Here is a 13,877-nt window from a genome sequence, read left to right on the forward strand (position 1 = left end):
TATTGATTTTTTTGGAAGCCATTCCTCCATAACTATTTTTCATTTCCGTTATCCCTGATTAAACAGTCGGAAATAATCTTCCATGGTGTCAAGAATCTCAGAATGACATCAGAGCATCAAGTGACATGGACTTCCCCAAGCTCCTGCATACCTTATCATCTTAGCACGGGAAAATGATTTTCCGTACAGTTAACAAAATAAGCACCATAAAAAGTCCTGAGTCACTGCAGATCCTGTGGCCATATTATCTTATCTCAAGGTAGCATTGAAAGTATCGTAATTCTCCTCCATCAATCCAGGTCGGTATACTGCCGTAATAGTCTAATAATAATGAGAAATATAATGACGACTCCCACTTAGTTTCTTTTTGTACTAGTGTAGCCTTGAGGTTGCATAAAAAAGCAAATTATGACAGCCCGGTGTTGTAAGCTTTCTAAAGTCTCAGGAATAAGATTGGCTTTAACCTTCTAACACGACTGCTTGCATTGTGTCCTTGAACACCTGTCTTATCTATCTTCAGACCTCTCTCTTCCGCAGGGGAAGGCAGTCAACCCTAAGAGGAGTCAGATGGCCTGCACTTGAACCCTGGCTCCACTGTCTACCAGCTTTGTGACCTTGGACCAGTTACTTAATCTGTCTCTGCTACTACGACGTAATGCACCTGGAAGACAATAATCAGCACAATAGAGGCCTCATAGGTTGTGTGATTATTTGAGAATTTAATAAAGGTTACTTAGACCCAGGTTGTGCAACTTTTTTTCTGTTATCGTTAAGCTTTATGTAATACAGTGTGATACTGGATTGTCCCAAAGGAAATATTTTCTAGATGTTTTTTTCCCTTTGCCCACTTCAGGTCCCAACTGAGAATCACCGCCCAATTTACCATGTCATTTGGGATTTGAAAAATGCAGTCCCAAGGAGATGAGTATCCTTGGGTGGTTTAGGTCCCTGGCTGCAGACTCTTTCCCCCGACCAATTCAGCCGCTGACAGAAGACACGTGGTCAATTTCTCTTGGATCTTCACCGTTGCAAAGAGCGACTGTGATTCAACGTTATCCGTAATTTGCTTCCAATGAATGGGGTAAGTCTCTCTTCCAATAGTCAACATGAGGTTGGCAAGAGAAGGGTTGGAATTTCCTTCTTCACAGAGTGCAATAGTAGCGAAATAATAGCATTAGCTCTCCCTTTTTAAAAAGAAATATGGCTACCGCACTCGATCAATTAACATTCATTAGCTCATTTAACATCCACAATAGCAATACATATAAATATCAGTTATTGTCTCCAGACAACAGAGGAGGAAACTGAGCCTCAAAGAGGCTTAAGTACATTGCCCCTTCTCGTGAGCCACACCACCAGTGTGGTAATGGCCAGTTGCAATACAAAGCCGCCATTTTTAACTCTGTGTCCAGTGAGATGCTTCGTCTCCTTAAGGACAAACTTGTTGAGTCCTTTCTGACAGATACCGTTTGTATGTTGGGCTGTTTGCATGCAGTAGACAGATGGGAAGAACTTTCATGGTCCTTCTGAATGGATGAAGGCCCATCATGGACGCCAAGACCCAATGTGCCTCCTCCGCCCTGGAGGTACCCAATGAATGGTGTGTCCCAAATCATCCCCACTTTACCTCCAAAATGTGGTGGCGGGCCACAGAGAAGAACCACACCTTGTCCCTCCCGGACAGACACCGTGCTTCTTGTTTTGGTTTCAAAGTCTTCGATATCTTAGAAAACAAAGAAGATTAAGTTTAGAATTGTAGGGAAAAAAAAAAAAACATCCTGAAGGAGAATCTGTAACTTGTTTTTTTTTATTAAGAAGGGTAATTTGGATGGTTTCGATATGAGGTGTCCCCAAAGATCATGTGTGAGACAACGCAAGAATTTTCAGTGGATGAATCCACTGATATGGATTAACTAGGTGGCAATTCTAGGCAGGCAGAATATGGCCGGAGGAGGGAGGTCACTGGGGGGTGTGTCTTTGGGGTTCGTATTTTGTCCCTAGTGAGCAGAGCTCTCTCTGGGCTTCCATATGGCCATGTCCTAAGCTCCTGTCTCCTCTGCACCCTTCCGCCATGATGTTCTGCCTCACTTGGGCCCCTAGTAATGGATTTGGCCATCTATGGACGGAGATCTCTGAAACCCCATGATCCCCAAATAAACTCTTCCTCCTCTACACTGTTCTCGCCAGGTCTTTTGGTCATAGAAGCAAAAACAAACAAACAAACAAAAAAAAACCAGTAATGGATACTTGTACTAAATCTTCTGGCTGACCCAAAAATTTAGCTGATGATCAGTGTATAATGACTATTCATTCTCAAAATCTTTATTTTTATTATAACTACATAAAGTGTGTGACAGGTGTCTGATAACATATTACCCCCTGTCTGTTTTCTTTCATGCACCCAGGAAGCCCGTGGCCCCATAGCACATCTTTTAAGGCCAGCATATACTTACTCTTCCTGTTCAGGGAAAATGTGGTTTTAAAACTCTACAGTAAGCGTGCTGGAGTCTTCTGGCATCTTGAAGTAAGTAATGGGTGCCATTTTGACAGGTAGGTGGAGTCTGTGGGAATCTAGGACGCCATCGTGTAAGGGAAAGATCCCCAAGAGTGAGAACCAGGGAGACTGAAACTCTATTTTCTATTTATTTCCTCCTTAACAAAGATGCTTCACAGGCTAATTGGGAATGTTGTGACCTCCTACACCAAAGAATTCTGAAATTCAGATTTGGAAGAAAGCTTACTAGCTACTTTGACGAGCTGTCCATTTGAATATTCATATTTCAACATTTTTGGAGAAATGCTCTTGAGCCTCCAGGAATGGATGGGTAAATTACTGACCTTCTTTGAGCCTCAATTGCTTTACCTGTAAAATCTGCCATTTATTTATTTATTTATTTATTCATTCATTCAATTAATTAAGCACCTACTAAAATACCAGTATGTTATTAAGGATAGGAGGTACATTTGAGAACAAAGCATGCACATACTATACTTTTATTGAATGGTTAGGAGACTAGTTATTAAAACAAATACACAATTTACAAATCTGAGGTGGAGATCACTAATTGTCTACCAACATCTAGTCCCCCTTCTTCCAAAGTAGTAGTCTTTTTAACAAGAGGCTGCCCAGAGCATACAGCCATCGGATTTTATAGAGACATGTGTGTGGCAAAGAGAAACAATGAATGGAATTTCCATCATTTGACAGGGGACCACTACAAATTTTGACATTCCCCAACCTCTCAGAGTTACCACTACCTGGAATGACAATGACATTGGAGCTCCCAGAAACCAGTCCTTGGATATGAAAGAGCCACCCATAGCCTTGGTACCTAAGTGACCATACACAGCGGAATCACCGTTGGTTGGAAATACCCACTCCAATTCATCATGTCGGACATAAGGAAACTTGTATCTTGTTGAGGCACTTAATTTAGGGCTTCTTTGTTGCAACAGTTTAATCTTTTACCTTGAGTAAGGTGTGTGGTTAAAAAAAAAAAAGGTAGAGGAGAACATCAGGTGTGTGAGATAGAGATCCAGGCAATGGTAATGTGGGGCAGGTTAAATACTCCTTTCATGAAGCAAAACCAAGGCTACAATTCCAGAAGTGGAAAATTCAGAGGAGTGTCCTGGTGCTAAACTGAATCCACTTTTGGTGGTTCATAGTGGGCAAGACTTCAAAGAGATTGCCATATGATCAGACACTTGGGACTACTATCATAAATGAGCGTTATGTTAAAAATGCAAAGGGAATACCTGCAAATTAACAAATCCAAATGGATAGAGCTAACACGTCATAGTGTTACAAAAAAAAATAGTTGGTGGATATTGCTCTGACATTATCCCATTTCCAGAAAAAAAAATGATAAGAGCCTAAATATGCGCATCTCATGAAATTGGCACAGTGTGAGTTCAGTTATATAATGGATCTTTAAAAATCATTCACAGGGTTTATCTTAAAGGAGTGAATGAGGGATACAGGAGTGGAAATGACTACAACTGTACGCACATATTATTAGCTTATAAAATCGTGTAAAGAGTATGTAGCATATTACGAACATTTTTTAGGTGTGTTTATTTTGAATAGGCTGGCTATGGTGTACTATGGAGAAATTATTGGTATTACTTGGAGGAATCCAAGAACTCTATTTAGATATCTTAAATTTGCATAATCCGGGAGCTAGACAGCTAAGTAAATGTTTTAATCAGCTTTTTCGCTGCTGTGACTGAAAGACCCAACCAGAACAACTGAGGAGGAGGAACAGGGCTTCAGGGGTCTTAGTCCACAGAAGGCTGGTCCCATTCCTTGGGGCTCAAAGTGAGGCTGAACATCATGGCGGGAGAGGATGGTGGAGGAAAGCAGCTCACACCAAGATGACCAGGAGGCAGAGAGAGAGACTCCACTCTCCAGATACAAAGATATATCCAATGCCACCTGCAATGCCCACCTCCTCCAGCCACACCCACCACTTCAGTTACAAGTCAGTGAATCCCTATCAAGGGATTAAATCACTGATTGGGTTAATGCTCTCGCAGCCCAGTCATTTCTTCTCTGAACCTTCTTGCACTGCCTCACAGGTGAGCTTTGTGGGGACACCTCACCTCCACACCATCACAGTAAAGTCATAAAGGTTATGAACGATCCGAGCCATGACCAGAGAGGGCAGGCAGGTTTCAAATTTATCAGAACAGGATTCATCTGCCTATGAACAGTCGTTAAGGTTGCAGGGATGGATGGAATTCCCATGTGATCATTCTCCCATTTTGGACATGGACAAATTGGTGAACCGCTGGCGAAGATCAAACTGTGAAAATCTCCGTCATTGAGAGGTAGAGAGGAGGACCACTGATCTGAGAGAGAGAGAGAGAGAGAGAGAGAGAGAGAGAAGGGAGGAGGAAGGAGGTGGTACAAAGACAGTGTATAGAAAGCAGCACTAAGGGGTGAATACGATGTAGGAATGAACCAAGTTGCTGGTCTCCTGTGATCCTGGAAAAATAACCTCCGTGGAATTTTGGAAAAAAACTCATCCCAAGCAGTTGGCAGCAGGGGATGAGGAAGTGGATGAGATCTGCAACTCCTGCCCATGCCGTGAGTGGTGAGATTTAGGAAGAACAGGAAACAGGTCTGGAGGGCTTGGAAAGCCAGGTCGCTGGTGATCAGAGCCCAGGGGGCAGGACTAACCCTTGTTAAAGAAAGATGGACCAGGACCACAGATACCCGTGCTGATGGGAGATGACTGCCGGCGTGTTACTAGTTGGAGGAAAAAGTTTAAAAATTCTAAAATGAGCCTGGTGTGATGGGATGGCATACGCCTGTCATCCCAGCACCTGGGGAGGCTGAGGCAGGAGGATCCTGAGTTCAAAGCCAGCCTTAGCAAAAGTGAGGTGCTATGCAACTCAGGGAGAACCCATCTCTAAATAAAATACAGAATAGGGCTGGGGATGGGGCTCAGTGGTGGAGTTACCCTGAGTTCAATCCCCAGTACCACCCACCCCCAACCAAAAAAACTGAAACTGAAACGACACTGATGTGACAGCATTGGAGGGGTCACTTTGGAAGATGCAGGATGCAATAAACATACCTATTTGATAGGGCTGTCATTGGGACTAAATAAAAAATGCATTCAAGGACTCTAGATGGCAGCTTGGAGTGCAGTGGGTACTCCACAGTGATTACCACCCTACAGCATTCCAAGTGGAGAGGGCAAACCACCGTATTTTCCTCTGATGGATATGAAGTCCGGCTATCCCTATCCACAAGTACACCCTGAGCAGCACATTCCGGTCCCAGTCAAATATCTTGGAGCTGGAGGATGCTACTTGAAACATCCACAGTTTATTTCTCTTCACTGCATTATTTTCCAAATAAGTGTTCTTTGGGTCACAGAGCTGTCTTCTGCATGTAAACAGCCTGATGAGTTTGATGCACTGGGTCTGACATGTAAATCTGTCAACTCTCAGGGTGGCTCGTTTTAATAATAAAAAATAATCTAAGGTGGACTCTATTCTCCAACTACTTTCCCTTTTCCATCTCCTTTTGAGTCTTAGGTATTAGCTGTATGATAATTCAGGAACTGGCATGGTTTTTTTGTACTTTATTTAGTATGTCCTATGGATTGAACCCAGGGGTGCTTAACCACTGAGCCACATCCCCAGCTCTTTTTTTTTTTTTTTAGGTTTCATTTAGAGACAGGGATCTTGCTGAGTTGCTTAGGGCCTTTCGAAGTTGCTGAGGCCGGCTCTGAACTCGCGATCCTCCTGCCTCAGCCTCCGAAGCCGCTGGGATGACAGGCGTGCACCATCATACCTGGCTTTATAAAAGTATTTAAATTTCTATGCACTCCTTTTGTTCTTTAGTTTTGAAAAATCGGAATCAGCCTCCTATGCAGATGCCCGTCAATATGAATTGTTGGGTCTGGGCTGGGTGGGGGTCCCTCCCTGGTAGAGGGCTTGCCTAGTATGTTAGTGGCCCTGGGGTTCAGTAAAAAGCAGTACCGAGAAATAAAAAGAAAATAACTATCACCTTAACTTGTGAGTCCCTTAATGACTTGGGTTAGCATTTATATAAATGGGACTCCTTAAGAAAACTCAGCCCAATACACTCTATTTTAATATCAAAAATCAACATATTGAATTCACTGTTTCTATGTCTAGTAGTTATAACAAGGGATGATTTTAAGTTTTTTTTTCCCCCTTACTGTTATTTTTGAAAGGTGCCATGAAACTGTCATTACATTATTAACGGTCACAGAAACAGACACGTCACAAAGGAACGACGAGAAGCTGAATGCTTCCACGCGATTAACTAACTTTGAGTGGAACCCGGTCAAGGTCACTCGGTCAGAGGTCCACACTCCAAAGGCACCCATCACACTTGCCGTGTTAGTCAGAAGTCATGATAACCCAGGGCTGACAAGACCACCGGCGATTTCATACGTTCTGCACTCACTGCTTCTTAAACGGCATCCGTTTGTGACATGATTTCTCTGTCCCTCTTGTGATTGCAATGGGTTTCTATCTGTTAGCTGACATGAAGAGAGATCGACGCCGCTCCCAAGTCACCCGAGTCCTGCTAGCTATCAAAACACCGCCGCCGTTTCAAAATGTTACCGGTTCATAGGTTCCAATGAGTGATTCCGATTTTTAAAAAACTGTTTAATTGCCCCGAGATCACAGACAAGTTATAATTTTGCCTTATTCAAACCAGCGACCCTCTCGCTCGTGCATATGCTTTGAACGGGATCTATTTGATGTATCCCCATCTGAGTTTCAAATACCTTTTTCTGCTGGCTAGAAACGAGGTTCACTTCAGGAACTCTTGGAGGCAAGATCCAGGGAACTGGGGAGAGCCCTGTGAACACCCCGTGAATCTTTTTCTTTGCTGTGCAAGACCTTTCACAACTTTAGATTGACTTTTCCTCGGGGACAGGACAGGCAGAGCCACCAGTTTCTACTTTACCCTATCCATTTTTTGTTTAAGAGAGTGCAGCTCTGCGTGAGGTCATTCGCTGAGGCTGAGACGGTCTCAAATTCCAGGATATTTGGAGATCTTCCCACGAACCACAGAGGTGACCTGCCTGGGCTGTCCTCGGGCCCATGCATACCTCCTGCAGTGCGGATTGCCATGAAACACCTCGATGGTTGAAGTCGCTCTCATTAAGCCACTCGGATGACCAGGGCTTATCAGGTCCTGTGGTTTCATTGCTGGTTTTTAGAAGAAGCATTTGGCAGCAGCCACAGCAAAAAAAAAAAAAAAAATGCAGCCACAAACAAGGCACGGTTCCAAAGGCCAGCAGGAAATAACTGAGAATGGCCTGTACAATGAGCTTTCAGGAATTACTGGGGCCATATGCTCTCCCCTAAAGCCACCAAGGTGCAGAGGAAAGACAAGGGTCACTAAAAGGTACTTAAAATGAAAAGCAGGCAACGTTGAGCGTTGCCGCCTCCGAGCGTTAAGGAGAGTCCATCTTTGCAGCTGTCGCCTAATACAGGAATGAATCTCCGCTTAATTAAAGCAAGAAAACTGTGGACTTCCTGCCAAGGCCCAAAGAGCCCCATGCAGAGGATGTGTTTGGCAGTACCAACCCCTGGCACAGAAGGACACCAGCGGTTTGCCAAGTCTCATAAGCTTGGGGGAAGGGAATAGGTTCCCCGGGGTTGGTCCATTGGCTGGGTCCAAGGGGACAAGCACCTGAAAATCTGGGGATGGAACTCCTATTTATTCACCAGAAAAATGTGATAGGCTAGCCGCAGCATAGAGGACAGCAGCTTAGTCAAAGTCTGAATAATAATAATAATAATAACTGTCTTGACCAAGTACTGGGTATGAAATTCTTTTATTATTTTCTGTCTTTAGTTTCTCCTTCATTTTATATATCAAGAACTGTCGTGTGCCAGGTGCTCTGAGAAGGGTTTTCGTTGAAACCTCTGGGCCACCCGTATCGGGCACCACGGTTGCATTTGCTCAGCAGAAGGGGGAAACTGAGGCTCCTAGACGGCTGACTGTCAAAACCCTCACAGCCTCTAGGTATCAAGATAGAACTGAAAAAACAAATCTGTGCAAAGCTCATACTCTCAAGCATCCTGTTGGCCTGCTTTCCTGGAGCCCTCTGGGGTCTCCCTGTCACTTAAATACACGGAATGCACCTACAAGGCCACTCCAGATTCAAGCCAAAGACAAACAGAGACCTAATAGCGTTTCCAGAGTTGTGCCGATTCCTGGAGGGGAAGAGGGTACTGTTTTCAGAGTCTGGTGACAGCTCCGTTTCTGATGCCTCGACTCCTCCGAGTTCGTATGGGTTCCTCTCTTGTGTTTTGCCTTGAATCATCACCGTCCTCGTGTCAACAGGAGCTGACAAACAGCTCGACAGGCGCATCCGTAACACGATGGAGCACACCTTTGCCCTATTCTCTTCCCGCGTGCCCCTAAGGGAGGTAATCAGATGATCCCAGGCACCTTGTTTGAGACAGCTTTGTCAGTGCCGTGGATAAAAGACCTGAGATGAAGGATTCGAGGAGAAAAGGTTAGTCTTGGCTCATAGTGTCAGAGGTCTCCATCGGTGGATGGCCCATTCCATAACTCTGGGCCCAAGAGGAGGCAGAACAATATGGCGGAAGGGCATAGAGGAGGAAAGCAGCTCAGGACCTGAGAGCCAGGAACCTCTTCTCACCAGAGAGGCCAAATAGAGACCCCAGAGGCACACGCCCGGTGACCTACTTCTTCCAGCCACACCCTACCTGCCTGCAACTGCATTAATCCACATTACTGGATTTTTCTACCCGTTAGGTGTTAGGTTAAAGCTCTCATAACATAGTCATTTCACCTCTCAACTTCTCACATTGCCTCACACCTGAGATTTAGGGGGAACCTCTCACATCTATAAACCATCATATACCTCAAAATGAAATATTAGACATCAGATTCCTAAAAGTTCCACTTAGCCCCCCCTCTCTGTTGCTCATACCCACTCGGCTCTTTCCCCCTCTCCCCACCACCATCCTCTCCTCATTCATGAGCCGGGAGGAACCCCAAATCCTCCTACCTCTTTCCTCTGCAAAGCAGCTCAGTGACCTGTGGCTCCTGCTACTCCTCAGAAATGAACAGATCCGCACAAGGCCACTCAGCTGACCCGTCGAGGATATGAAATCGAGTTCCAAATACTGATGCATCCGAATGTCTGTGCTTCAACCCTAAACTATCCTGCTCCTCTGGCCCGAGCTTCACCCAGACCCAGGCACACCCTGTCGTCTGCCACGAATCAGAGACTGTGCTCAGTTGCCTCCTTCCAGCCCCCTCGGAAGCCATTTCTATCTTGGGGTCACTCTGAAGACATGAGATCTGGTTTTATTTCCCCTGCTCCCTGATTTCCTGCCACCAAGCGCCGCTTTGCCCCTTTGAGACTCCTTCTGAAGAAGCGTCCGTGTTGGGAGCTTGCACGGGCCTAAACAGGACTCCAGAGCGCCCTTGACCGTCTCACGGCCGGTTCCCATGTGGGAGGTGCATGCATTCTTTTTTGGCCAATGGCAAAAACATTTTATCAGGCAAGGAAACATGGACAGCTTGCTTGCCAGCAAAAATGAGATGGAGAAAGACGCCGAGAAAAATCCCCTAGTTTTGCATCAGAACTGTAGAACTCCCCGAAGTCAATCTATGTAACTTTTTGAGTTAAAAGACTCTGGGAATCTTCCGACAGGACCGATATTGACCAAACTGTGTTGTGTCATTCCACCTGTGCACCTTCTTACGTCATGTCACATAGGACCTTTTAGGGGGCATCTGATCCAAAACATAACATGCACCAATAATATAAATATATATATAGTAGGGGGGGAAAAGAGAATTTCCTGGAGTAGAGTGTGGGGTTATTCGGAATTTCTCTCTCTCCCACTTGGCTCTCCTTTAAAGAGGATCACTCAGGGAACATTCCACAGTTGTCCCTGCTGGGATTTCCTACTTCAAGGTGGTTTTGATTAAGGAGAGTGATTTAGCTCTATTATTACATTTACCAGGCTTTTATTAAGTGGCATACAAAAAAAAGAAAAATATCTCTACTTGGACCAGTTTCATTTTCTGCCATCCCTTTCCGGGAGCCATGTCCTCAGTTACAGTGCCCGTGATGTTATTGTGTTTCCCCGCATAACTCAGTAACTTAACATGACATAACCTAATAAAGCACAATGCTATTGTCAGATCCTGTAAAAGAGGCCATCGCTAAAATCTTGAGATTGGACATAAATTTGGAATGCTAATACCCGAGCCAGGAACCGAGAAAGTATTTTAAAATAGTTTCTGTTGTCACGTCCGTTTACGAACCCAGTTAAAAATCCCTTCTTTTAGGGGGATGTCAAAGGATTTTTATAAAAATTCATAAATAAAGGGGAGAGCGAGTGGGTGTTTTCAAAGTTTCCTGGGAATAATGAATTTACTGAGAACTGATTCTTTATAGTGTTTCAGAAGAAAAACATGAAAAAAGTCAGAGGGGAGGACAATATATATGTGTGTGTGTGTGTGTGTGTGTGTGTGTGTGTGTGTGTGTGTGTGTGTTTGGTTATTTTTAGTATCAGGGATTGAATCCAGGGATGCTTGACCACTGAGCCATGTCCCCAGCCCTTTTGGATATTTTATTTAGAGACAGGGTCTTGCTGAGTTGCTGAGGCTGGCTTTGAACTCCCAATCCTTCTGCCTCTGCCTCCCTAGCCTCTGGGATAATTACAGGCTGCAATGACACCACGTCTGGCTTCAAAATCATTTTTTTTTTAAAGACCAATGTAAACTTCCATGATCCTACCTGCCATGCATACCACATAAGTCACTCTTAGTGCCACCAGGGCCAGGCAGGTGTGATGGGCAGGGACGGTCCTGCTCGCCGACACCAGCCGCAGGTCACCTCCTCTCACTCTCTTTCTGTCAACGTTATTACACTGTTTTCTTGTCCCACCCTTTATTTCCTTTTCCTTTTCTCTCCTCCCCCACCTCTGCTTTATCCTTCATTCCTATTTTCTTGTTTCATTTTTTTCCCTTGTCTCCATCTCTGCATCTCTCCATCTCTTCCTCTTCATCTGTTTTTTTTCTGATATATTTCATCGGTGCACTAAATAAGACCCAATGCGGGGGATTCCTGGTTCCATATCTGTACCTGCATGGAAGACTCTTATTTGGCCAATATCATTCCCCACTATTTCCCCCTCCCTCCTCATCTCTCACCCCTTGGTCTCTTTTCTCTATGGATCTCCTTTCTATTTCCATGAGATCCGCCCCACCACATGTCTTTTCCCTCCTCCTTTCTAGCTTTTGCCTACGAGAGAAAACACAGGACCCTTGACTTTCTGCGTTTGGCTTATTTCACTTAACATGGTGGTCTCTAGTTCCATCCACTTTGCTGCAAGTGACATCATTTCCTTCTTCTTTCTGACTGAAGGAAACTTCATTGTGTCTACAGCCCACATTTTCCTAATGCACTCACCTGTTGATGGGCATCTAGGCTGGTTCCATCATTTGGCTATTGTGAATTACGCTGCTATAAACGTGGATACCCAGGTATCAAGGTAGTAAGATGGCTTTAATGCTTTAGTATAAATACTGAGGGGTGGGGCTGGGGTTGTGGCTCAGTGGTAGAGCGCAAGACTAGCGCTGTGAGGCACTGGGTTCAATCCTTGGTACCACATAACAATAAATAAAGGTACTGTGTCCATCTATAACTGAGAAAAATTTAAAAATATATATAGATAAATACATACTGAGGAGTGGTGAAGCTGGTTCATATGGTGGTTCCATGCCTAGTCTTTTGAGGAACCTCCATATTGATTTCCATAGTGGTTGTACCAATTTACAGTCCCGCCAGCAGTGTAAAGTGCTTCTCAGCATCCTCTCCAGCATGTATCATTATTTGTATTCTTGATGACTGCCATTCTGACTGGAGTGAGATGAAATCTCGAGGTAATTTTGATTTGCATTTCCCTAACCGCTAACAACATTCAATATTTTTTCATATATATATATTTTTTTTTGGTCATTTGTGATACATTTTTTTTTTGTCAGCCCAGCATCCAGATTTTCCCACGGGCACACATTTTATAAATGAAACGAGTAAGCAAATATGAGATGCCTAAGTGATCTATTATAAAGTCCACATATAACAGGATGATTTTCTTTCTCCCCCCTCCCCCGCCTTTTTAAAAGAAAATTTTCATTCTAATTTGTTATGTATGACAACAGAATGCATTACAATTCATATTACACATTTGGAGCACAATTTTTCATGACTCTGGTTGTACACACAGTATTTTCACACCATTGGTGTCTTCATACATGCACTTAGGGTAATGATGACCATCTTATTCCACAGTCTTTCCTACCCTATGCCCCCTCCCTTCCAATTCTTTCCCTTAACCCCTTTGCCCTCTAGAGTTCATTTAATCCTCCCATCCTCCCCCACCACTTTAAGAATCAGCATCCTTAAATCAGAGAAAGCATTTGGTTTTGGGGGATTGGCTAATATCACTTAGCATGATATTCTCTAGCTCCATCCATTTACCTGCAAATGCCATGATTTTATTCTCTTTTAATGTTGCATTGTGTATATATACCATAGTTTTTTATCCATTCACCTACTGAAGGGCATCTAGGTTGGCTCCACAGTTTAGCTGTTGTGACTTGTGCTGCTATAAAATTTGATGTGGCTGTGTCCCTGTAGTGTGCTGATTTAAAGTCCTTTGGGTATAAACTGAGTAGTGGGATAGCTGGGTCAAATGGTGGTTCCGTTCCCAGTTTTCCAAGGAATTCTCCATACTGCTTTCCATGTTGGCTGCACCAATTTTCAGTCCCACCAGTAATGTGTGAGTGTGCCTTTCCCCCACATCCTCACCAACACTTATTGTTGTTTGTATTCTTAATAGCTGCCATTCTGACTGGAGTGAGATGAAATCTTAAGAGTAGTTTCAATTTGCATTTCTCTAATTGCTAGAGATGGTGAACATTTTTTCATATATTTCTTGATTGATTATATATCATCTTCTGAGAAGTGTCTGTTCAGTTCCTTGGCCCTTTTATTGATTGGATTATTTGATATTTTTTGGTGTTAAGATTTTTAAGTTCTTTATATATTCTAGAGATTAGTGCTGTATCTGACGTGCATATGGTAAACATTTGTTCCCAATTAGTAGACTCTCTATTTACGTCCCAGATTGTTTCTTTTGCTGAGAGGAAGCTTTTTAGTTTAAATCCATCCCATTTATTGATTCTTGACATTAATTCTTTTAAGAGACAGACACTAACCCTGAGAGGTTAGCAGGGGAGACATCACCAACCAGTAGGACAGGTATAGTCATTTCACAGGTGAGATACCTAAGTGTCAGACAAATATCTTTAAGGTTTTACA

The 13,877-nt window shown here is 43.7% G+C and overlaps 1 protein-coding gene across 3 annotated transcripts in view; it reads right to left on the reverse strand.

The window, feature by feature from the left end:
- Cntn6 (contactin 6) overlaps positions 1-13,877 on the reverse strand; it is a 284,323-nt gene that overhangs the window by 107,871 nt on the left and 162,575 nt on the right. For all 3 annotated transcript variants that reach the window (XM_078033569.1, XM_078033570.1, XM_005330954.5), the window contains exon 5: positions 1,628-1,723. In XM_078033569.1, the coding sequence (XP_077889695.1) occupies positions 1,628-1,723 (96 nt within the window). The remainder of the gene's footprint in view (positions 1-1,627; positions 1,724-13,877) is intronic.

The sequence above is a fragment of the Ictidomys tridecemlineatus genome, chromosome 16 (assembly GCF_052094955.1).
Source record: "Ictidomys tridecemlineatus isolate mIctTri1 chromosome 16, mIctTri1.hap1, whole genome shotgun sequence".
Classification (NCBI taxonomy): Eukaryota; Metazoa; Chordata; class Mammalia; order Rodentia; family Sciuridae; genus Ictidomys; species Ictidomys tridecemlineatus.